At 30.6% G+C, this 27964-nt stretch overlaps 1 protein-coding gene across 1 annotated transcript in view; it reads right to left on the reverse strand.

The window, feature by feature from the left end:
- The window catches only part of LOC142333545 (26S proteasome regulatory subunit 8), a 28998-nt gene extending 1691 nt beyond the window's left edge, over positions 1–27307 (reverse strand). Inside the window, exons 1-7 of the mRNA XM_075380821.1 lie at positions 27185–27307; positions 20463–20607; positions 14669–14892; positions 10080–10272; positions 4259–4391; positions 2931–3084; positions 1226–1435 (exon numbers count right to left, since the gene is read on the reverse strand). Coding sequence (XP_075236936.1) covers positions 1226–1435; positions 2931–3084; positions 4259–4391; positions 10080–10272; positions 14669–14892; positions 20463–20607; positions 27185–27205 — 1080 coding nt within the window. The 5' untranslated portion in view covers positions 27206–27307. The remainder of the gene's footprint in view (positions 1–1225; positions 1436–2930; positions 3085–4258; positions 4392–10079; positions 10273–14668; positions 14893–20462; positions 20608–27184) is intronic.
- Positions 27308–27964: the final 657 nt, after the last annotated feature.

Raw genomic sequence — 27964 nt, forward strand, 5'->3', positions numbered from 1 at the left:
CTTTCTTGATATTTAAATTAATTTTTTATGTAAACAAATTATATTTCTGACTGAAAGCTTATTTCACCTGTACTATTCAGCATTTTATATCACTCCTGCTTCATCCATCTTTAGTAATTCTACTTCACAAATAACAAAACTGTTTTACTTCCATAGTCTTTACTCATCCTATTTTTATATTCAGCAGTCCATCTACTTTATTTCTACTACATTTCACTACTTTTGTTTTGTTCTGGCATAAACAACTCTCGGCTAGCATTACTATATCATCAGCAAATCGTAGAATTTTTATCTTTTCACCTTTCACTGTTACTCCAGATCTAAACTGTTCTTTAACACCATTAACTGCTAGTTTTATGTAAATATTTAAAATTAACGGTGGTAAGGAACATTCTTGTCTGACTCCCTTTTTTATTATTGCTTCTTTCTTATGCTCTTTGATAATTACTGTTGCAGTTTGGTTCCTGTAAATGTTAGTGATTGTTCTTGTATCTCTATACTTGAACCCTACATTTTTTAAAATGCTTAACATTTTATTCCAGTCTATGTTATCAAATGCCTTTTCTAAGTCAATAAATGCCATCTATATCGGTTTTTTATTCTTTAATCTTCCTTCTACTATTAATCTGAATGCTAAAGTTACTTCCCTTGTCCCTATACTTTTTCTGAAACCAAATTGGTCTTCTTAGCTTAACTACTCATGCATCAAAAGTGTTAACTACAATTCTTACTGAAGAATTGACAGGAGAATGGAGAAGTGTTAGAAACACTTCTCCACTTCAAACATTTCTCTTTTCCATAACTACAATTCTAGTTAACATTTTTGATGCACGAGTAGTCAAGCTAATTGTCCTCCTATTCTTCACATTTATCTTCTCCTGCTTTCTTTAGCATCATGACAATACACTTTTTGAAGTCTGACAAAACTTCTCAAGTTTTGTAACTATAACACACCATTTTTAAAATACGTTAACTGAAATGGCAAGCCATTTCAGTTAACGTATTTTAAATCTGCTACAAAATGGGATCCCAACTCCATAACATGCACTATTAGCACTCCACCAGCAGTAGTGGGAAATGAAAGTTACTTCACTGAATAAAATTTAAAAAAAAAACACAGTGAAAGTAACTTTTACATTATGGATAAACAATTGATATTTTGAAAATATGTTCTAACAATTGCCTGTTTTAATAAATCCTGAAAAAAAACAAAAACGAAACATACCTTAACTTCAGCACCAGATGCGCCAGGCATTAGTTCAGCAATTTTACGTAAATTGATACCACGTGTTAAATTCATTTTGCGAGAGTGGATACGCAAAATATCAAGACGAGCTTCTTCATTTGGTGGAGGAAATTCTATTTTACGATCAATACGACCTGGTCGCAACAAAGCTGGATCTAATATGTCGATACGATTTGTAGCCATTATAACCTGAAAAAATTACAAAAAATATAATTCAACATCAAATTATTTCCTGTTATTTTTAGACCTAATTGAGTTGTAAATTCTAAACCTCCAATATTCCACAACTAATCTTATAAAAAACACCAAGACAGTCCTAAAGAACTCTAACTACTCTGTACCACATATTCTGTAACCACATGTTCTCGGATTGTTGATATCTCGTTTAGTTTTTGTGTTATTGTTATTTGAGTGCAAGTGTTAGTGATTTTTGTAATGCGGGATTTTTTGATGACTGAACTTTGTCTCTCAATGTTGTAGTCTTAAACCCAGCTATCGTTTCCCATTATGATCGATCCTTTGCATGAATGTTTCATTGTCATCGTCTTGTTCAAGAAGTTGGCGACAAACATCCACTCGATGTTCTTTCTGCTGTTCGGTCAACAAACAAGGAACAAACTTTGCTGCGACTAGATGCAGGCTCAATTTTTCAGTTAAAATGTCACGGCATGATACGATTGAGATGCGAATCTCTTCTGCAAGTTCTCTTGACAGTCGAACTGATTTTCTGAACGTGTGTCATCAGTTGAAGTAGAGAGCCTTCCTGGTCAAGAGTCATAGTCAATCGATTGACGACCACTTTTAAACCATTAAAAACCATCCATAACATCGCATATGACAAAGAATCTCATAAGCTTATTTCAAAAGTTGAATCATTTCTGTAAAAGTTTTCTCCAGTTCACGCAAAATTTTATGTTGTTCCTGAAAATCGCACATTATAAAAATTGCTACTAGCACTTCAACATGATGCACTCAAATAACAATAACAAAAAACTAAACAAGATATCAACAATCTAAGAACATGTGGTTACAGAGCATAAGGTTATGGAGAACACAGTGCTGCCAACCGTATCTCAATAAATATCTCTGTTGGCATGTGGCATTAAAAATGTTCGGTTATTCTCTGAACAGACCTCATACACATAATTATTTTTTTGAAATAATTATCTTAAGATTCATTTTATTTCTCTGTACTGTTACATATAAACATATATATAAAATTTTGGGTTTTATATTTTTCATCATTATAGACATTAATTAAATTTTCAATAATACTATTAGTGTAAGAGTATTTTATATAGATATTATTAACGCTGTGTGATTTATTTGTAGGTTTCTACGTTTAGATTTTAAATTTTGTTTTTTATAAATATTATCAAAGATACAAAGAATATTATATACAACGATAATAAATCACGAGTCCAGGATAATTAAATAAATTATAATTTTTTGGGGGTTAAGAAAAAATTTATCATATCTCAAAAACTTATGCATGGAAATGTGGAATGAAAGTTTTGTAGCACGTGAAAAATGTCATGCCTGATCAGAATTCAAACCCAGGACCTTCAGGATAAAAGAATGAGACACCACCACTCTTGTCACAGATAACTGAAAGCTTCGTAAATTACAAATCACATCAACACTCTTTTAACTAATAAAATTAAAAATAACATTATTTTTATACCTTAATATTCTTAGTCGCTTCGAAACCATCCAACTGATTCAACAATTCCAACATAGTACGCTGAACTTCAGAATCGCTTCCGCTAGCAGACTCAATTCTCGATGAACCGATCGAATCTATTTCATCCATAAAGATAATAGATGGTGCATGTTCTCTATTTGATAAATAACAAAAAAAAAAGAATTAATAAATTTTTAAATTAACAACTATGGCGTTGAGGGAATGCAATCATTAGACATGTGGTCACGTTCAAATAGGTTTTAATTAATCCTTTTATACCTTCTCATTTACATACACAAGGCATATTTATCTAAGTAACATGTTTCCTTTCATTACAAAGCAATTCTGCACAACACTTTAATACTTAAATAATAATTTTATTTCCAAAGAGACTGTATATAATGGAAGTAAATAATGATAAGGGATTGTTGAAGCATTGTACTGAAAAGAAAAAAAAAAATCAAACCAAGATGGGCATAAAACACCATGAAAAAGAAGAAGAAAATAGAGAATTGAAGGTTAACATTCTAAGTAAAATATATGATCATTTAATAGCACAGCACCATAAATGTTATTTCTGCATTACTATAAATATGATTGTTTTATCATTAGAAATGCCTACTCTACATAAAACTGCTCAAAGATAGAAAAACGGGTAAAATATTCATTAAGAGCAATATAAATATTTGACACTTCATCAAATTGAACGATTTTCTTTTAACACAACTTTTCATTTTATACACAACGGGTATAAGTTCGTGCAGAGTCACCAGATGGTGCTTTTCATAGTCAGCAGTAAGGTCATTCATAGTTTTCTTCATCTCTGTTATGAGTATACATAAAGTTTCAGTAAGATACATTCGTAACTTAGCAGTCATTTAATTTGATTAAATAATGCGATTTGTGAAAAATAAACAACAAAGAATTTTATGTGATCAAACATTACTTTCTGAAAGAGAAAGCCACTTCACAAAATAAAGCAAAACAAGTAAATATTATGCTGGTTGGGTTTGTTGACTACAACAGGTTATAAGCGGTTAATTATTTTTAAGTTGGCCAAATGAGCATAAATGGTGCTGAGTATTCTGAACGGTCTGTTGAGATTAACAAGTACAAATAATAATGAAAAAAATGTTGCATCATAATGCCAGGCTGTATACAACAAATCAGAAAATATATTGAAATTAAAGGCGGCTATATAGAAAAGTAATAAACAAATGTAGTTCTTATAAGTACGTTTCTTCATATTTAAGTTTTGTTTTTTATCTCAGGAGACCTTAGTTTAACAACATGCCTTATAATAAGAATAACATTATATAATAGCTTACCTTGCCATTACGAATAATTCTCTGACCATACGTGAACCCTCTCCAATAAATTTTTGTACCAATTCAGAACCAGAAACTCTGATAAATGTACACTCAGTATGATGTGCAACAGCTCTTGCTAATAAAGTTTTACCTATATAAATGCATAAACAAATAAATACGGGGGAAAAAAATATATTCATAACACACACAAGAATCATTTTTAAAATAAGAACGGTTTACATACATTAACAAAAGCTGACACTAAGGAATGTAAACTTGCGATTAAAATGTCTTAAAATTACATCCAATAGTCATTTAATTATAACTTGCATTAGACAATATTATTCAGTAGAATTTATTAAATATGTCAACTGATCATCAATCCTACAGCTTGCAAGACATGATCGATGACTTTTTAAATGGTTTTTTAAATGCAAAACCAAAAGCATGATAAACAAAGTAAAATGTATGGATAAACTGTTCATGATGAAACAAGATTTAATACTCGGCTATCATTACCAAAGAGTTGAAAACTGTTGTCGATATATACATTAGAAAAAAATATTTAATAATACAGGATACATATTTGAAGAAATGATGAATTTTCCCTAAATCTTTCCATTTTGATAAACACAACTGTTAAAGGTATAGCTTGCTTACTAAGGAGATGCTAGATCCTCACATTATTTGAAGTACACCAGAAAAACTGCAAATGTTTTGACAAGTGACAATCCTTTGAGGTGCAATGTGATTTCATCTTTTCTTGAAATAAAAATCATTTTTAAATGGAAAACACATAAATACTCATAGTGACATTTATCAAATTTTTCAGCTTCTTTCTTGTTTCTTTTTCCTGTTTAGCCTCCGGTAACTACCGTTAAGATAATTTTTCAGAGGATGATATGTATGAGTGTAAATGAAGTGTAGTCTTGTACATTCTCAGTTCGACCATTCCTGAGATGTATGGTTAATTGAAACCCAACCACCAAAGAACACCGGTATCCACGATCTAGTATTCAAATCCGTGTAAAAATAACTGGTTTACTAGGATTTGAACACTGGAACTCTCGACTTCCAAATCCGCTGATTTGGGAAGACGCGTTCAAATGTTTCAGCTTGGAAATCGTCAAGCTTTCTGTCCTAATCTCAAAAATACTTAATCTCAACGGAGATTATAATACTGAAAGATTATTTTAAGGTTTTTTCATAGTAAAAAAGGAAAGATTTTGAGTTACAATAGTCATCAGTTTATAATAAAATGATTCTTATTTTTAAAAATGCCAGCAATAAATCGCATAATGTTCCTGGGCTATGTCGGTCAAGTTATTAAATTCATTTTTTCAATTCGATCATTTTAAGCTCTATTTGTTATATCTTTTTGATAGAATAATTCCTTTTTATTGAAAAACAATAACCGATATTATGAATCTTTTTTTACAAATTTTTATGAAAAAAATGTTTATTTCTAATTTTATGAAACACAAAAGAATAATTACAAAAAACTGATTACTTCTATACTCGATAAATAAAAAATTATTCTTTGATTATATGTAAATCTTCAAATTTTAATTACTGAAACCAAGAAGTTCAATAAAATAATGGGATAACAAAAATTTTTAATATTAATAAATTAGAACTACACTTTCAAAAAATATGATTTTGCCTTATATAAAAATTTGGGAAATCATGCATCACGAGACTTTTTAATGATTAAAATATTCGCTAAATTGATTTCAAATAAATTATAATAAAATTAAAAAAATAAACTGTTCATTTTTATTTTTAATTTGGTAGCTCCCCATCAGTCAGGGGAGAGATATTAAGTTATTTTAGTAACATAGCTGTTTAACAAAATACATTTTAAATATTAAAATTTGAAATTGTGAAAAAGCTTTTTCTTTCACTTTGGGGCTCCTATACTCAAGGGGAACCATTCAGGTAAAATAAATTTGACAGAAAAGCCTTAAATAGTGAAAATAAGTTTAAAAAATTCAATGGTAGAATCATAGTTCTAAATAAATGAAGTTGTAATATTCTAAGAGGAGAGTAAAAATTTTTGCCCAATTTTTTTTTTTTTCAGGAAATACTAAAGAGTATAAAGTCTATCAAGAAAAATTTTAATTTAAAATAAACCTTAATTTTTTTTTTAAATTAAACATTTGTTACTTCAGACCACTGAAGTGGAATGAGTAAAAAATATTTAAATAGTAGTCTGAAGACCTATTTAAATCAGCTGATTTCGAAGTCGAGAGTTCTAAGGTTCAAGCAGTTACTTTTATACGGATTTGAATACTAGATTGTGGATACTGCTGTTCTTTGGTGGTTGGGTTTCAATTAATCAGGAATGGTCGACCTGAGACTGTACAAGACTGCACTTCATTTACGTTCATACATATCATCCCCATTCATCCTCTGAAGTAATACGTTATGGTGGTTCTGGAGACAAAACAGATAGAAGTAATGTTTAAAGTAGTAGTCTGAAGACCTATTGATGAAGAAAATATATACAAAAAATCAGTCATTAACTCCTTTTTTGAAGCAAGATATAGCTAAAAAAATTAAAATGTATAAAGTCATTTTTTGGGAAGGAGTGAAAATACTAAGAAATCTTTGGTTATTTCTGATTCAATAAAAAACTGTTCTAAGAAAATATTTTCTCTAAGTGCCCAATAATAGAGATTTGAAATTTTATTTTGGTCAAACATCCCCACCCCTTTTTCTAAATTTAGAAAAATGTTTGGTACCTGTCTACCAAATTTGAAGAAAATTGATCGACATAGTCCAGAGCTATAAGATCAAATACAGGACAACATTCATGCATAAGCACAAACATTCTTTTGGCAAAAATAGATTTTTTAGACTTGAGAGCACTGGAATAAATTTTTTTCTGAGATTATTTACAATTTATTTAAATCTACATTTTTTTTTTTTGTTAAAACAATCTTTTAATATCTCCTTAAGGCACAAAAGTTAAAAAAATATAAACTTCTTTACATACTTTTTTAACTTTATCGACATACTTTCCCATTATTTTTTAGCTGCTTATTAGCTTATTAATTAGCTGCTCTACAGTAACACAACATATAGCTACAGATGGGAGAGTAATTTTTTTTTTAGCCTCCGGTACCTCCATTAGGTATCGCTTCAGAGGATGAGATGAAATGACAATTTTGTAGCGTGTGAAAGTGTCTGACAGGGATTCAAACCTGGGACTGCCATATGAAAGGCTGAGATGGTTTCACTTGAGCCACGGAGGCCGGCGTAGCTAGGAAAGTAATAAGTGACTGATATATTCAATAACAAAAACTATTTTAGAAAAATTTTTAAAACAATATAATCTGCTTTTTTAATTAATATTCAGTGGTGCTTAATGGCCAAATCATATTTAAATATAAAATAAGTTGAAATAATTACGTAGACTTTTCTATTATTTAATAGCGGCTACTATATACTTTATAATGGCAATTATACATTTCATATTTTTATATCATTTACATTTCTATTCCTCAATGAGGCTATATGACCCGATTACAATTCATTATCTCCTATCTCAGACAGGTGATTAATAAAACTATCTGTCCAAGGAAGAAGAGCTGAAAAAGAAGAATAGGAAGATGGTAAAGAAAGGGGACAATCAATCTGCAGAAGAGTTTCCTCTAATCAAGACAATTTTTACTAGGACAATGATTTTTAATATGTACAATAGAAATCTTATCGGGAAGACCAGAGTATATAGAGTATATATAGAGTGATTATGAAGGAAAGGGAAATAATTAATTTGGATGCTGATTGCAGAGCTAATAAGGAAAAAAGTCCATACAAATGTATGTTTGAAAATGCTTCATCACGTAATGACTAGCAAAAAATTTTGCCCAGATTTCAGTTCTCCTGGTGAAATGAGTTCATACTGAAATTTTTAAGGCATTATATAAGGATAAACTTTATGATTTCTAATGTTTTCTGATCTGAAAAATAAAAAAAAAGATCCTTAATATACGAGGTGTGACAGAAAAATACGGTAAATGAATTTTTATAGCGGCAACTGCCGACGCTATATCCATATGCTGTAATTTGTCCAACAGCGTGATCAACTGAGACAGGCAGGGACAAGTTGTAATACGTTCGAGGTTAACAGTCAGCTGCCAGAGCCGCTAGAGTGAGGTTGTGTTTGTCTAACACGGATCGTGTCTGTCGCCAACACGGATTTTGAACAACGCATTAACATTAAGCTGCAAAAGTGCCAAAGAAGCTCATGAAATGTTAGAATCGGTGTACGGCGACAATGTGGTAACTTTGAAGATGTGTACAAGTGGTATGACCGATTTAAAAACGGAAATGAGTCTGTTGAAGACGAGCAGTGTGCGGGACGTCCAGTAACCTCAAAAACAGCTGAAAATGTGCAAAAAGTGGAAACAATGGTCCGTTCAAACAGGCGAATGACTATTCGTGAGCTATCGGAAGACCTTAACATCTCGTAGATCCATAAAAGCGTTCAAAGCGAAACGACATACGAAGAAAGTGACCAGAAAAATGGACCAATGGCTTCCTTCTTCACCACGACAACGCGCCGTGTCACACCTCGCTTCTCATTCGCGAGTTTTTGGCCGAAAAAAGTGTTCCTGTCTGTCCACATCCGCCATACGCACCGGATTTAGCACCATGTGACTTTTGGCTATTCCCAAAAATTAAAACTGTGCTTAAAGGAAAACGTTTTGACACCATTGCTGACATTGAGAGGGCCACGACCGAGCAGCTGAAAGCCCTTCTGAAAGACGCCTTCCAGAAGTGCCTCCAGTCATGGAGTCAACGTTGGGATAAGTGCATTGCTAGCCAAGGACAGTACTTTGAAGGAGATTAAATTGAATTCTATGTAACATTATTTTTTTTAATAAAAAATTATTCACCGTATTTTTTGATCACACCTTGTATCTTACATATCCTATCTTAATCTTAATTAACTTGCATATCCTTAATATATCTACTGTAGTTTTCATGATAACCAAAGTAAAACAGAAAAATTTGATGACAAAAACACATTTTTAAGGTTTGAAGTACAATAACTTTTGTAAATTTTATTATCAAAACTTGTAGAGGATTTAATTCTGAGAAAACTGATGTAATAAAGTCTATGAAAAACAAAAAAAAAAAAAATCACCTTTTATCATTAAAATCAAAACAGAATAAAACTTAACAGAAAAACATTATGAATCAGTAAAAATTATAAACAGCTGTGTTTTTAATACAATAGATTTAGACCTTTGAAAAATTAGGTTGGCAAACTAACTGAATGCTTCGAAATTAATATGAATACTACTCAATGTTGTCATAACGCATTAATAATAAATGTTAGGTGGTTAGTAGTTTCTGACATAATATAATAATTTTGATTGTGTTTAATTATTTTTGAGAATCAAGTTATTTAGTATTGTTATATTTAAAACCTAAAAAAAAAAATTGTTTTTCATCACCAGATTTTTCTAATCTTATGTTGGAGATCATGAAAACTACAGGAAATACAGTTTTGAGACCTATTTTATTCAATTTTTCAGGTCAAAAACCATAAAAAACCATCTTGTTTACCCCCTTATATAATATCTTAGAAATTTCAGTATGACCTCATTTCACCATAGGGAGGGGGAACTGAAATCTGGGAAAAATTTTTATAGCTGGTCGTAACTTGATAACAAATGTTTGTATCAACTTTTTTCCTCGCTTCAAGCTCTAGAATCAGTTTACAAATCATTCAGCTTTCCTCCTGAATCATCCTGTATATCACATATTAATCCAAAGATAAAACGTACTATTAACTAAAATATAATGATATTTATTATTTAGTTACCTGTACCAGGAGGACCATATAATAATACACCTTTAGGTTGTGCAATACCAAGCACATCAAATAATTCTGGATGTTTAACTGGCAACTCAATAACCTCCTTGATTTCTTTAATCTGTTTATCAAGACCACCGACCATTTCATATGTTGAATCCGGAACTTTTTCTACCATCATCAATGAGACCAATGGATCAACCTAAAAAAACGTTTTTTTAATGTTTTTTGAGTTACAACAAAACAGTGACCCTCACAACACTATTACAATGTGAGAATTGCATAACTTTCATTACTAACTAACAAGAGCAGGCAGAGTCAGCTTTCAAGAGAGTTTATTGATGCTCTTTTCCAAGTGGGTAAAAGAGGCATATGTTGTTTCGACATCAAATTCCACAGTTTAATTCTACATTTTGGTCACTTAGGTCATCTCATGAATTTTTTGGGAACTATAATACTCAATTATTTTTTCACAATATCACTCTTTGATAACTGTGAGTTAAGAGTTGATTGTATCAGTCAATGTTTAACATTGCCTATCATAATAATTAGTTAATTTAAAACTACACGTGACTGTAATCTCATAGCTTTAGTTGGTATATATATACATTCGAAGAAACTTCCTAATAATGGACTCCTCATAATACCAGACGCTTTTAAATTCCCCGGTATTTTTATAGTGGTATTAATAGATAAAATACTTCTCAATAACAGACACGAACAATGAATTTACCTATAAAAACTGTTCAGTTTTGAAAAAGAGACAGCAGAACTAAAAAATTGTTAATTTCTCTTGTTTCATTTTATACATAGTTTGACTAATTTGTTTACATATTGTGAATTGTATTGTTTCCCACTGAGCTGGAAAGAGCTGATCTTCCCATACAGCTGATGTTATGATTTCAATCAATTCATCATCCAGCATGATTTAACGTCAGTTACTGAAAGTGTATTTTACATTGCAAGTATACATTAAGTACATACATTTAGTGTACATTAAACACGTGTAATATTTTTGTTACGGTATACTATACTGTATTTTTTTTATTTTAGTACATTTTCTATGCATACATTTACTGTACGTTCAATTTTGTGTATTGTACAAAAATTATTACAACCAATGTTACTGCAAGTTAACACCTCTCAAAAATGTAAACACTTGACATTAAAATAAAAAGTAGCTGTTATAAATGTCTATAAAAAAAAAACTCGTGCGTGATATGGCTAAACGTTTTGATGTTGGAAAAACTAAGATCAGCGATATCTAAAAAGCAAACTTGATATCCTAAGTCTGAACTGAAAATCAGTTAAGCTAATGTGCATTTCCAAAAATGTCAGGTTGACAATTTGACTTACGACTGCTTTTGATATGTGAGATAGCCCTAGAAATTGCTAAAGAACTCTGCTACAATGAGTTTAGAGCATCGGAGGTTGTTAGATAAATTCTGAATCAGACAATGTTTCATTAATAAATGTTTGTGGTGAAGCTGGAGCTCTAGATAGGAATTTGGTGTCTGGGTGGAAGAAAAAGTTAAATGAAATATGCACGAGTTATAATGAAAGAACCATTTTTAATTGTGATGAGACTGATTTCTTTTCTGGGCTTTATCCAGTAAAACAAAGTGTTTGAAAGAGGAAAAATGTACAGGAGGAAAGAAATCAAAAGAAAGACAAACTTTTATGTTGGCTGTGAATATATCTGGTGAATTTGAAAAACCTTTAAAAATCGGTAAAGTTGTAAAACCATTATGTTTTAAGGGCGTAAACATAAATTCAATGGAAACTGAACGGTATTCAAAAAATCTTGGATGACTAGGAACATAATGATGGAACGGCTTTTAACGTCAACCACCTGATCAGGGGATCTATCAGAACTTAAAAATTTAGTACAGAAAAAAGGTGTTACAGGACTTATTGTCAACAATGAATGTAGTCATGGATGCTGATGAGCTTTCTAAAAGCATTAGCAAGCTGGAAGCAGTTTTATGGATTCGTGTTAGTGAGAAATTGTTTCATAAAAGCCAGTATTAAACCTCCACAAACTAACTTCAATTCTAACATTGAAAATCTTACTGAAACAAACAAAAATTGTGTGGAACAAAGTAAATTACAAGAACTTATTGAACCATTTGGAAACTACAGACTAGCCAATATTGATGACATGCTCAACAAAGAGGACATTATCAACTGACATCCGTGATCTTGTTGCTGCCAAAGAATTGATTACTTCCAAAATGAATGATGATGAACCTGGATTTACCACCATGTGTAACAAAGCTAGAGAAGAGGTTAGAAAATTAAAGCAATATTTTTTATGAAAAAGATTATCAGAAGACATTATTTTAATATCAAAAGTGCAGTCACTTATTGAAAAAAATACGTACCAGGACTTACTTTAAACTAAAATAGACAGCTATTTTAAACCATCTACGTATAAATAAATTGTATGTATTCATATTTGTTTTATTTTGATTTTTACATTTTTTTTTGTACATGTATTTTGATTAATATTTTTGTAGTGTATATCGTATTTTGTTTTATAGTACAGTAATTTTATTGGTTGATTATAGAAGTACAGTATTAGTTTTATTTTCAGAAAAACGATAAAAAAAAACTTGAAATATGCAATACTGTACAATAAATATGCAATACTGTAGTTCTATTCAAAGTGTTGTTTTTTCCATACAATAATCAAACGTAATACTGTATTTAAAATTTTTGTGTACAGCAAATGTCTATATATAACAGACAGCTACTTGTTCCTGAGCCATGTATGATATTGGAAAGTTTTACGTGGCTGGTGTCTGACGTTTCCTTTGTTCATAGCATTTACATTTTAGTCGTTGAGATGGAGCCGTGGACACTAGACCAACGCCTGTACGCATATGACAGTTTTGTGCGAAATGACGAATCCGTAACTGCTGTTCAGCAAGATATCCGCCATCAGTTTAATATCCACTGTAATGCAAGTGTCCCTTCTCGTAACACAATATTGCGACGGGTAAACAACCTTCGAACAAGCAGTTCAATATTGAAGAAAAAGCCACTGGGTCCCCGACGAACTGCTAGCACTCTGGAGAACATCAAACGAGTAAGGGAAGCCATTGTCACTCTATTCAGAGACATTCAGCAGCCCTTTAAATGAGCACAACTAAGGTAAGACGAATTCTGCACACAGACCTGCATTTCCATCCTTACAAGATAGCCGTTGTGCAGCAGTTAGAGCAAGATTTCACACAGCGATTACAATTTTGTCAACAAACGCTTACCCATTTTTGAAGAAAATGAAAATTTTTTATTGTTAATGAGTGACGAAGCCCGTTTTCATCTGAATGGCTTCGTCAACAAACAGAATTGCCGGTATCGACAGAAAGAAACCCACATCAGCTTCATGAGAGACCACTTCATAGCCCAAAGGTGACCGTCTGGTGTGCAATACGAAAGGTCAGTGTTATTGGACCGTATTTTTTTGAAGAAAATGACGCTGCCGTAACTGTAACAGCCGATTGTTACATTGCGATGTTGAATACGTTTTTCATCCACGAATTACGAAACCGGGGAATCTATTTTCAAAATGTGTTATTCCAGCAAGATGGAGCTACAGCGCACACAGCGAGGGCGACGATGGCCGTTCTCCATAACTTGTTTCCGGGACGGATCGTTTCCAGATTCGGCGACATTCCTTGGCCCCCTCGGTCCCCCGACTTGAGTAGTTGTGATTTTTTTCTGAAATAGTTGGGGGTTTCTGAAATCGCGTGTGTACGGCAATAAACTGCGTACATTGGAGGACCTAAAGATCGCAATTCATTGAGGCCAATTACCATGAAAATCTACAACAATGTATTGCCCAAAATGGACATCACTTGCCGAACATAATTTTTCGTTCATGAGTAAATAACAAATGCTTTGATTTAACAAGTGTTTCAGTACCAATAAAACTTTTTTTAAGTAAATATTCAATTTTTTATGATTATTTTAAAAACATCCAGTTCCCGTGAATGACTCTGTATATATATATATATATATATATATAGTTTAAATCTGTGTAAGTACAAGCTCATTATAAGGTTTGTGTAAATACTTCTTCACAAAAACTACTTTAAAATATCAAAAATAGTAAACATGATATTTTATTATTTGAAATTTTGGTGAAAGAATATAAATATTTTGGATCAAGAAACAATTTTTTTTTTTTTTAAATTTCTAGTTAAATTTTTCAATTAGGATTTTTAGTTAATCAATAGAATATGTTAATAATCATTTCCTGTTTACCTATTATTACCTACCATCACCTATTTAAGAAACAAGACTAGCCACATCTTGAAATATACCCACAAAGTTTATTACTCAGTTAAATGTGTTTAGAATAGAGTAGAATCTATTCTGTTTGCAGTATATTTTTAAAGTATGTGGAAAATATTCCTGGTTTCATTCTGAATAATTCTAAATGCTACACAAAAGGGATTGATGTAATCATTAATGTCATCAAAGTTGTAAAACTCAATTTTATTAAAAATTTACTGCACATAAGAAATATTTTTCACTGTTCATCTACAAAACCGTACGCTGAATGTTAATCGATAAGAAAAAATACTGACCTTGTTCGGTAATATTTTATGCAGAGTATATGATTCATTTCGTAATGCGACTCTTGAATTAGGTGTAACATCGTTGATATCAATATTTTTATCGAGATCGACAACAAATTTACCTTCTGGATGTACTTTAACTAAAACTTTTTTCTTATCCATCGGTTTAACGACTTCGCCTACATAAGATCCTTGCTCTTGTAACAACTGTAATTCTTCACGTAACATACGTACTGAAACAAAAATTAATTTAATTTAAAATTTATAAAATAAGTTAAATGGAGTGGCTATCATATAAGAATGAGAAAAAACATGAGAAGTGAAAGTGTAATAGAACCAGTAAGTTACTACATTTGTTTATATGTCCTTTGTTTATGTTTCCTGGAACCGACTGAGGTTTTTCAAATGCTGGTGATAGCTATCATACTGGAGTAGCTATCATTTTAGACAGAAAAAATATGAAAAAACTTGGAGTAAGTGCAATAGAACCACTAAGTTACTATATTTAACATTAAGTCCTTTGTTACAGTATATGTTTCCTGGAAGTGACAGGTTTTTTCAATTGCAGGTAATATTATTGAACCATAATATTGATATACATAATGTGTTACTCTTGTACTATTCTGTACACATAAAGTGTTGATCGAAATACTATAATTTGGTGGGCAATAACATTTTGTGCATCACCAGAAGCCAATAAAATGAGTACTGTGAATGAACATCACACTGATTGACCGGATTCTGTGAATGATGATCAAAAAAAGGTGATGAATAAATAGATTCAAAATGACTCGTCACATCACACGCTAATGCAACTTTTTTTCTCTTTTTCTGTTTAGCCTCCAGAACCACAGTAAGGTATTACTTCAGAAGATGATATGTATGAATATAAATGAAGTGTAGTCCTGTAGTCTCAGGTGGACCATTCCTGAAATTTGTGGTTAATTGAAACCCAACTACCAAAGAACACCGGTATCCACAATCTAGTATTCAAATATACATAAAAGTAAATGCCTTTAATAGGATTTGAAACATAGAACTCCCAACTTCAAAATCAGCTGTTTTGCAATGACAAGTTTACCATTAGACCAACCCGATGGGTAGTAAAGCTACTTGGATAGGCATATCAATAAAACCAGATTGGTTACAATAAAATCTGTTTGTGATGGAGACCACGCATTTTCAAAGAAAAGAACAAACAACAAGGAAAGGAATATTTGAAAACAGATCCTGAAATGTTATCGTGAAAAGGGAAAATGACTCCTTTTCAGTAATGTATGAGATAAAACTGTAAGAAGAAAAACAGCAGAACATGAAATACAGGCACTATGGTACTCATAATAAAAAAAATCAAAACACAACCCTCAAAAAAAATCTCTTAACAGTGTTCTGGGATTCTAAACACATATTCCTGACAGACCTGGTGGGAACCAGGTTGTTTGTAAATTCTGTTTGATGCAGAGACACTAAAACATCTTAGGAGACATATGTGTCACGACTGACAATCCGTGAGGCCGATAATTTTGTAAAAATAATCCTCAGCCATCTAAATCACATGCACCACCAAGAATTTTGTGAAGATGAAATTTGAATCTCTTCTACAGCCTCCATATTCAGCAGAATTGGTGCCCTGCAATTTTCAGTTCTTTCCATAATTAAAGTTACATTAAGGATACTAAAGGACACAGTGAAGATTTCGTGGATGAAGTAATGACTGCCAAAGAGCCCTTTTCATCGACTGAATGAGAAAACTGATTCATCATCAGGTGATATGTGTAGCTATAAGATTGTGGCTAAGTGGAAAAATAAACCTAAGTAAGTGTATTTTTATTCCATATTTGTTTCATTTGACTACCTCTTTTCATTTGCAGGTTATGAGCAACTGTGCATTACACTTCAGCCACTGCTTATATTAATAGCAGTTAAACTTTTCAGGACTAACATACTGCAAATCCTACTTCATCCACAGACTAGGTTAAAAACTCTATTAGTAAACATGGTAAATTCATTACATTCGTGTCCAGATTTCTTTTCATTATGTTTACAACACGCAATTAATGTAATACGATTGAAATAATTGAAATTTTGCTAAATGAAAGATCAGGTAATGAATGTGAAAGTGAATATTCTAGTGATACTTTTGAAGATCAAAAAACATGTCTGCAAGTGAGGCAAGTGAAGTTTGTTCGGTGTGTTTATTGGTAATGAAACTGCACCAACTTCTAATAATAGTAATCAACAACAAACAGAAACTGAATCTGAAACTCCAATTCTAATTTCAAATGAAAAAATCCACAAAATAAAACACAAAAATTAACACGTGTATCTCAATATAAGCTAATACGCTTCTAGAATGCTAGTAACATGATTCGAAAATATTGCAATATTCTCTCTATTTCCAGCTGTTAGCTGCAACCTATTGATAGTACAAATAGTTCTTTTTAGAGACAATAGAGTGTAGTACACGTCAGTTAAAAAATTATGTTAGTCGTATTAACATGTGAATAGTACTCTAACGATAAAGTTCTAAAAATGAGTTTATGCGACAATAAGTCTATGCAGACAGTTTACTGCAGTCGCATGAGCATGATGGCAGTCTGAATAAGGTTAAAAGTGGGATGGTAACATAAGAGAAAATTTTTGGAAATTCTTCTCTGAATTCATACAAGTAGGCCTTACCAGGTAAATTAGCTGGAGGTACACATTTGTAAGTATAACACAAAAAAATACATTTTTTGACAAACTTAAAAATAATTTAGTAATATTTTAGTATTTTGTATATAAAGGATCTACATCATCATCATCATCATCATTAATATTATCATCATATAAATCAATTCAGATTTCCCACCACTCCATTCTTAACAAAATTCATCAAAAAATTGCATCAACAAAATTGTTCACTGTAATTAATGGTCATATGTATGAGTTTCCAAGTCAACTTTGCAGAATTTTTTCCTAATCATATTATCTCTTAATTTAGGAACATCATGCAGGTCACTTATCCTTCACTATGCATTTTCTTCCTCTGGTGGAATATGAAACCTTATATATATCTTATACTTTTTTGGAAAAAAATGTTGGGGTTGAAATAATGACTACAGGAAAAACATAAAAATATTGTGTGTTTCTAAATGAATATCAAAGTTTTAAAGTTATGTAATATTTATTAAGTTTTACTTACACTGATAAATTACAAATTAAATGAGAGAGCAACTCAAACAGGCTTTCCTGTAAATGATCAATGTAAGCACCAATCCAATTTACCAATCCAACCCAGCACACATCCTGCCGATAGGAGTTCATTCCATACTTTAATAAGCTCTGGAGTAATTGATACAACAAGTGCTTCAGTCCTATGTCTCAAGTCAGGTAGATCAGTCAGTAATAGTGGCACATACACTTTATCCTTTATAAACCCCTAAAAAAAAATTTCATGGGGTCAGACCAGGTGAACGTGAAGGCCACACCAAATAAACCCTGCCATCTTGTTTGGCCACGCCAAACAAGCGACCAATCCAGCAGTCAAGGAGAATTTCATTCAACCAATCACATATAGCATTATACCAGTGAGGAGGCGCACCATTTTGTTGCCAAATAAAGTTCTGTGGTTCGTATGCAGTTGAGAAAAGAGCCATATTTTTAGCGTATCGATAAAGTTCATTCCAGATTCACTTGCTTCCACAAAAAGAATGGCATGAAAAACATTCAGTTTTGATTACAAATACAGCCAGTGGTTTCAAACTGTTTATACCATATACTCATATAAATGTTATTGTAACCTGGAAGATCACAACAGAACTTCAAACGGAACACACGTAAAACATAATTACAGATCCACTCTTTGCAAATCGCAAAACACACAATCCTTTCTATTGGACAGGGTCACCATCTTTGCTATTACTGCTTTCAAGTGGAAGGTAAAGGAAACAGTTTATGAATTTTAGCATAGCTAAAACTGTTGCTGAGTTGCTCTTTTGTTTCATGTATAATTGATCAACGAACGTGAAACTTGAAAAATGCTACATAGCTTTAAAACCTTGATATTCATTTTGAAACACTATGTAGTTTCAAAAGTGGGTATACAGAGTGATGGGTAAACTATGTACCATATTAAAGTGCCTACATCAAAATGATAGTATCTGAAGCATGTTATTTAAAAAAACCAGGTAAAAATTATATTTAAATGTTTTTTTGTATGAAATTTGTTCTTACATTTAAAAATTAAACAAAATAATTTATCTCATTCGATTTTTAGAATTACCTGAATTATTGAAGCGCATATTAAATCCCACTAGTTTCACTTTTGTGTAAAATTTGAAGTTTTTAAGAACAGATATTTAAAAGTAATAAACACAATTTTGGAGCAGCTTCTCCACAAACTACAAATATAAGGCACAAGATAAAAAATGCATTTTCCGTGACATCTTCGATAATTTATATCGCCAACCTCTGTGACAAAAGAGACTAAAAGCATCACTTGCATGACTGAATAACTTTTACAGTTTGGTACGGACTTGCCACTGTAATGTACAAGATTTACACATTTGCTTTACTACATTTGATATAGTAAAGAAGTCAATTTGAGGAAAAATGCATTCTTTTTCAACGATAAGCCTGGCAAGAAATACATGTTATTCTTGAAAATTACTATGCTATTTTCAGAAATACTGTATTCTTTTTTTTTTATTTACACATTATTTTTGGCAAATTTCCAAAGAATTTGGATATCACTACTGCCACAATTCTATTTATAAACGTTTGTATAAGATTTTTTTGTCCACTCTACTGGATGCAAATCTTAACAAATTTTGACAAAACTTTGTGGAATGAATTAAATCTAATGAGACTCTAAGCCCTACTGATTTTCAAGCAAATCATAAAGCTTAAAAAAAGTTTTTTGGTAAATTTTCAGCTTTTTTTCCCCATTCTACTGGGTGCAATCTTTAACAGATTTTGTTTAAATTTGGAAGGATAATGTAAACCTAGTAGAAATAGAATCCTACTGACTTTCAAGTGAATCAGTTCACAGCAACCAGAGTTATGAGTCAAAAAATGAAGTTTTTTGGTATATTTTCAAGGTTAACTAAAATTGGAAATGTGCCCTTTCTGATGCATTTACTGTGACAGTTTTTTAATCGTACTTTTATAGCTTTAATTTTTTTTGTGTTTACATTATCTAACCCAGAGAAAAACAAATGAAAATTAAAGTTTTATACTAAATATCATTTTAACAAGAAATAATTTTCCTATTAGGCATAAAATATTCATGTTTGTTATAATAATAGACAGTGCTGCACAGGACTGGTTCAGCAATCACTTTCTGAAGGAGCACTTACCGCAGCAGAAAAAAAATTATATTAATACACTTCTATAAAAAATTATTTTAAAAAGAAATTCAATTATTGTAACACAGTTTAAAATGTCTATCTTATAACTTTCTATTTAAATTACTAAATTTCTATTAAATCACCTGAAATAATTTTTATCTCTTGAACTTGAGGTGAAGGTTAAATTCTCTTTTTAACATAGTTCGATTTACAACATTCTCTAATAACTATACATTTTTTTAAGATAAATTTCAACAAAATAAATAAACACATAAAAACAAGCTTCACTCCTATAAAAATCTCATTTTTATATCAATTGATACAAAAATGTATCTTTTCAAACAATCTATTCATTACACATACAAAAGTAAATATTCATAATTATAACAGAAAAATAATTTTAATTTAATAGAAAATAATAGAAATTTATCACATAAAAAGTAATAAAAAATAATGAGTTAATACGTATATACCTTTAGCATTAAGTTCATTTCGCTGTGCTTGAAGACGTCGTAAATTTTGGCTTTTTTCAGCAACAATTAGTTGTAATTCTTCTATTTTAGTTATGTAATACGGTCGAAAACCTTCACCTTTGCCAGGTTTATCATCAACTTCCATCTACATAAATAAAATTTTAAATGAATAAATAAGAATTTCAAAAAGTAACACATCATTTTTTTCAAATTCAATAATTTACTATGAAAACAAAACAAAATTTAAAATAATTATATTACAGTATTAATACAATAGTTAAGACATATATCAAGTAATCGATAGAAAGTTGGGATAAAATCTTGATTTCGTTTCCCCATAGTAGAGGGAACAACAATTTTATATATTAACAACTGCTTGTATATACAAATGGTAAGAATGAATGGACCAAGTTACTCCCAGTATAAGGAGTTCCTTTCATTGCAAATGTTGACGACCTTCTATGATGGTGGATGAGCAGTGGTGCGTACAGAGCACTATTGTCCAGGAGGTGAGAAACTGTCCTCAAAAGTGAAGGAGCTTCTTCTATAAGCCGATGGTATTAGAAAACAGAAGATGATGGAAAATCACTATAATAAAGATCCTAACAATAATTCTCTTCATTATGGAATGATGGCCGTCGCTTCCGTTGAATGTTCCACAGTTAAATAGCTTCTCATTCAGATTTCCAGAAGCATGAAAAGAATTAAAGGATTGGAAGATCAGTAGAATGGAAAAGAAGGATGAAGATAATAAATACGATCAGAAAAAACAAAAGACAAAATGGAGACAGTGATGGTGTAAGGGACCAACCGCCAGGCAGAACACCAGGTGAGAATTTATGTTCGTTCAAATACAAACTTCCTTTATGATAACATCGGAACTGATCAGCATGCTTTACTATTATTATAAACCATTCTCTTACAGATAATTGATCATTCCTATTTAATATTTCAAACGTGATCTCAAATTTTTTACGTACAATCTAAAAATTAATAATTTTTAAGAATATCAAAAGACTAAAACATTTTTTAATAATACCAAAAATGTGCAACGATGAGCACCAGATTTAAACACCCAATCATGTAACTCATTTAACAGGGTGTAACCAAAATACAAATTTTCATCATCTTCACAGTCACTATTATTTTCATTATTATTACTATTATTATTATTATTGTTGTTATTATTATTATTTTGTTGTCTGTGTTTATGTTCACCTAATTTTGTCATACAAACACCCATTTTTATACAAGCTAATCAAAATAATAATGTGAAGATAAAATTTTACTGAAAATTTTGAATGTATAACAAAAAAAAAAAAAAATATTACACTACATTTTAATTAGATTAATAATATTATTATTATTACTATTACACCAATTAGTACCAAAAATAACCATGGAGATTACTTTATCTATAAATATGTAATAAAATTTAAATTTTTTTTAGTTTTGAAAACTATTTCACTCACTTATATTTGGGTCATTTTGAAATATCATCAAAGCTTATTATTTAAACTAATGTTAATCACTTTCTTTTTTTTTGTTAAAGCAATTACCTTATGGGAATCTAAAGTCCCCACATTTATTTTGTATATTAAGATTAATATAATGCAATATATTTCAGATAATGTAAATTATTTAAATAGATAAATAAATCTAGTTATTAATCGAATTACATCTTCAGTATAGAATGTTTAATAACAAAACAAATAATATGCCTATTAAAAAAAAATTTATATACATACAATTAACAATGAAAGCAAAATAATAGGAAAATAAATTATCAAATTTGACAGTTATACAGAAATATCCAAAACAATTATGTAAAATCATAAAGCATTGTCTACAGACTGATAAAACAAAACTATATATATTTCATTACAATGTAATCTCTATCCACATGTAAAACTTTCTTAGCAACCGTTCACATATTTTCCCATAAAATTCTTTATTTGAAGTAAATTTAATTTCTATTGAAAATATCAAAGAAAACAAAACTGCTAATCTGACAGAATTGTTTAATATATCAACTACTTAAAAAACAAACCTTTTACTCTCTCATTTTGGCCAAAACTAATCGCGTTCTCTGAAAGCAATGATTATACTACACTACAGTCAATCCCTGCCGTATGAACAGAGTGAAGGTGTATAGGGCTAAATATCATTTTTTAGTTAATTTGATATGCAACAATATATTTGGCTCGGTGAAGAAAATAACAGAAAGCCAATTATCACCTGCTCTATTAAGCCTGGCATGGAAACTTGTTATTCTTAAGAATGGCATGTTCATAAGAAATTATCTCACTTTTTTTTTTGTCTTCAGTCATTTGACTGGTTTGATGCAGCTCTCCAAGATTCGCTATCTAGTGCTAGTCATTTCATTTCAGTATACCCTCTACATCCTACATCCCTAACAATTTGTTTTACATATTCCAAACGTGGCCTGCCTACACAATTTTTCCCTTCTACCTGTCCTTCCAATATTCATATTTTATCATATTCATATATTATATTCAATATTATCTCCAACTTGTGTCACTTAAAAACTTAAAACCATTATGATTATATCACTTAACATATAATATAAATTTTCTCTAATCTAATAAACAATAGCTTATAAAAAAAAATTAAAAAAACAATCCCTTCCTTTTTGTAGCAGTTATTTTAAAAAGTTAACAGACCAAAAGTTAAACAATGAAAAAAGAGACCAAATTTCAACCACATGCAAATGTTCTTCATCCATTTAGCTTTTTTTCAGCAAAAATAGACACAAAAATTTATTTCATATAATCTTGAAGACATTTTCCAAAGACATATGTACTGAAGACAAAAACCTGACAAAAGTATAACCTAAACATAATTTCCAGTTTGTTTAAAACAAAAAGTAATCCAAAGAAGTAAACCCCACATGAAGTAATAAACTCTTTTTTTAAGGCTCTTTAAATCGACTGCAAAAGAAATCCATTACAGCAATTCTGCCGTACTGGATTTCTTTTTGGGTAACATGATATCAGAGTAAATATCTTCCAGTAGCAAACAATAACTTACAGAATGTGAAATAAGCTGTAGCATTCACTTTAATATAGTTAAAACACAGCACTTAATATTTTAAACAAGTCAATTTTTCCTATACATGTGTATTTATGTAAAAAAAAAAATATTATGGATGCATTTCTGATTATGATTTCACATAGAAAAGTGAAATTATAACCAGATTTTTTAAAATATAAGGTGTTATAAAAAAGTACTTGACCTCAGCCCATAAAACAATAATATTTACCCTCTTAGTTCAATGACTAGTTTCCTTTAAAGTAGGCCCCTTACTGATTAACACACTATTCCAGTGGTGTTTTCATTGTTAGACGCATTTATTAAAGTCACTTTTGTTGAGTACTGTAGTAAATCCTCTTGTCACACTTCTTTTTATCACTTCTCAGTCTCTCTTTCCTTTATGTGTAATTTTAAGCTTAGGAGCCAAAAATTGCAGGGAGCCATGTCTGGTTACTTTGAAGGAGAAAAAGTCATTGAACTAAATAGGTTAAGTATTTTTATTTGCTAATGTTGAATACTACTGTTGAATATAGGAAAAAGTTAACACTTATAAACAAGATTGAAATTTTAAAATACATTAAAAAAATTGTGCTATATTATATCTTTTACTGGTTAATGCAGAGTGCAGGTAAGGAGTAAAGATGGAATTATATGCCAACTGGTCAAAAACTTCTGATATTAAAAACAATTACAACTCTTATCATGTTTTTTTGTCTCACAAGCAGTTGAAGTCAGTAGCAGTGTGTAGGTGCACGTGCACATGTATGTGGGCAAATGTGTGTTTTTGTATGTTTGTCTGTTTCAGTACACGCGCTTTACTGCTACATACATTTTTTTTTTCTTCAGTCATTTGACTGGTTTGATACAGCTCTCAAGATTCGCTATCTAGTGCTAGTCGTTTCATTTCAGTATACCCTCTACATCCTACATCCCTAACAATTTGTTTTACATATTCCAAACGTGGCCTGCCTACACAATTTTTTCCTTCTACCTGTCCTTCCAATATTAAAGCGACTATTCCAGGATGCCTTAGTATGTGGCCTATAAGTCTGTCTCTTCTTTTAACTATATTTTTCCAAATGCTTCTTTCTTCATCTATTTGCCGCAATACCTCTTCATTTGTCACTTTATCCACCCATCTGATTTTTAACATTCTCCTATAGCACCACATTTCAAAAGCTTCTAATCTTTTCTTCTCAGATACTCCGATCGTCCAAGTTTCACTTCCATATAAAGCGACACTCCAAACATGCTATTCGGCATTTTATATCGCTCCTGCTTCGTCCATGTTTAGTAATTCTACTTCCCAAATAACAAAATTCTTCTACCTCCATAATCTTTTCTCCTCCTATTTTCACATTCAGCGGTTCATCTTTGTTATTGCTACTACATTTCATTACTTTTGTTTTGTTCTTGTTTATTTTCATGCGATAGTTCTTGCGTAGGACTTCATCTATGCCGTTCATTGTTTCTTCTAAATCCTTTTTACTCTCGGCTAGAATTACTATATCATCAGCAAATCGTAGCATCTTTATCTTTTCACCTTGTACTGTTACTCCGAATCTAAATTGTTCTTTAACATCATTAACTGCTAGTTCCATGTAAAGATTAAATGTAACAGAGATAGGGAACATCCTTGTCGGACTCCCTTTCTTATTACGGCTATTTACATAATTTTTAAATTAAAAACAAAATAAATTTATACTTAATTACAGTTTACTTTAACTATATTTTTTAAATAACAATTCACGCTTGAAAATTCCATTATAAAACACAAATGAGATAAAATTCTAAGCAAATATATAAGCATTTTAATGAGTTTAAAATTTAATGACAATTAACAAGTTTAAAACTTAAGTTTGAGGGGACCTATAATTGAAAAAAATTATAATTAACAGGCTTTTATAGAGTAAGAATGTTTCATAAATTAGTAAACATTTAAAGGCAAGCATTAAAAGGAGGGGGTACAACACTAGTGAATGAAATAAAAATCCTGGCAAAGAAAGTTTTGGCAGAGATATATAACTCTGACTGGTGAAGGGAATTTGCTGCCTCGGCTGACTACTAATTAAAAGGAAATAAACCAATAGGGAATTTTCATGACACAAAAACTGTTAACTTTTTCCCTCATCCTCTTAGTTTAGGGTCAAACTGCACACAAAAATAATCAAAAATTTTAAGTCTAATAAGAGATTAAATCATGTAAAAAAAATTATTCTACTCATTGAGTAAATTTTTGATATGGGATCTATGGTGACCGTATCTCCCTACAACCATAACCACTTGTAACAAAAATGAAATTGCATCAATGAAACCATATTCTTAAGCCCCACACACAAGGCCCAAAACAAGTAACAATAAAAAAAAAAATTCCAACTACACCATACAAAAACAGGTACGTATCGGTTATCTGCCCACCACAATATTTTGTTCCAACAGGGTAAAACTGTAGTTAGTTCTTAGATGGCGTACTGAAACACTATATAGAAATAAGAAAATAGATAAATAAAATAATAAATATAATGAATGAATTAATACTTATTTTCTTAATTCAGTACAGCGTTTCAGTGGTGCCATCTAAGAAACGGTTTGATTAAAACTTTGATTTTAAACGATAGTACGTGACGAGCAGATATAACTGATAAGTACCCAAAAACAGAAATAAGTAACAGTAATTAAGTGGTTGAAATAGAACATTGTAAAAAAGTTTCAACAATCCATAAATATTTTTCTTTGTGGTTGACATAAGCACAAATTTGTGTTTTACCAAAGTAACAGGTGATAGAAGAGCAAAACTGTAGTAGCAGTAATACATTTTTTACAAAGTAAAAGGGAGGTAATTATTTAGAAAGAGGATGTGCATTCAGCAATCAATAATCTTGGCATAAGTCTTTACGATCATGTTAATAAACTAGAAAAAAAGTGCTGCACTACCATAGTTTTTCAATGTTACTATCTTTTTGTTGTCAATAACATGATGAATTTTTTAATTACAATAATTAACAGATTAATGAGCTACAGTATTATCATTTACATATGGGATGTTTATCAAAGTAATTATATAAATTGCATATCTTTCAGAAATTAAATCCACTTTCTAGAAAGATCAAAGCTAAAACCAGCATATTTAAAAAAAAAAAATGCTAATCATTATCATACATTTTTTTATTTTGTCTTTCCTATTCTGAATTCTCACGTCAAATAATGCGTATTTTAGTACTAGATTAAAAAACATAATTGTATTATTAATACAATTTTAACAATCATATTACATACGTTAATAAATTATTAACATTTATGGAAAAATTAAAACATATAAGCAGACAGTACCAAACCAAACGTTTCATTCCATTTTCTTTTCGGCATTATAAAAAATATAAATAAAACCACGAAAGTCGTTCAAAGAAATACAAAAAAGTCTTTAAAAATGTGAATCGGACTTGAAGGAAACAGGTATCAGGGCAGGAAAAAACAGGATCACACCTGCAACATATATAATAAATATCTAAACAAAAAACTTCTCATACTGATTAGGTTATGTTCTGCATTACATTTCAGAACTATATTTACTAACCACTTCAGACAAATAACATAAAATAAGAAATTATGAATAATAATTTTTTTTTTAATTTAAATTAATTTTGTTAAATAAATCAAAAACTTTTTACCTCAAAATTAGTTTGAGTCATTTTTGCTTATTTCACTGTCCACTAACGTAAAATAGTTCTTATACACTGCCATCTAAATTGAATAAATCACACAAGTTATACATTGAACGCAGTTAAAAATTTACTTACACATTTAATGGAATAAAAAATATATTTTCTAAACTTTGTGGTATTAAGAATATTTTTTAGTTTAATCATTATATGTGAATATCATACACAGAATTATATGCACAATCATTTCATAAAGTAGAAACATAAAATAATTTGACATAATTTATACCAAACGACAAAAATATTTTTTTACAATTTTTATACATATAATTTAAGGCAAATTAAACACCGGTAGTTTTTATTTAAAGCTGATTGTTATGAACAAAACAGTTCGTACCGAACCGAATCGTTCACTAAATCGAAGGTGCTTTATTTTAACCCACCGTGTTGGTCTAGTGGTGAACTCGTCATCTTATAAATCAGCTGATTACAAAATTTAGAGTTCTACGGTTCAAATCACACTAAAGGCATTTACTTTTATACGGATATTAATATTAGATAGTGGATACTGTTCTTTGGTGGTTGGGTTTCAGTTAACCACACATATCAGGAACGATCGATCTGAAACTGTACACTTCTTTTAAATTCATACTTATCATTCTCTGAAGTAATACCTTATGGTGATTCCAGAGGATAAACAGAAAAAGAAAGAAAATGCCCTTCATTTTCACCACTTTCACGTATTAAACTGATATTCAAAATATATTTTTTTTATGTTTCTCTACGATC

The sequence above is a fragment of the Lycorma delicatula genome, chromosome 13 (assembly GCF_047948215.1).
Source record: "Lycorma delicatula isolate Av1 chromosome 13, ASM4794821v1, whole genome shotgun sequence".
Taxonomy (NCBI): Eukaryota; Metazoa; Arthropoda; class Insecta; order Hemiptera; family Fulgoridae; genus Lycorma; species Lycorma delicatula.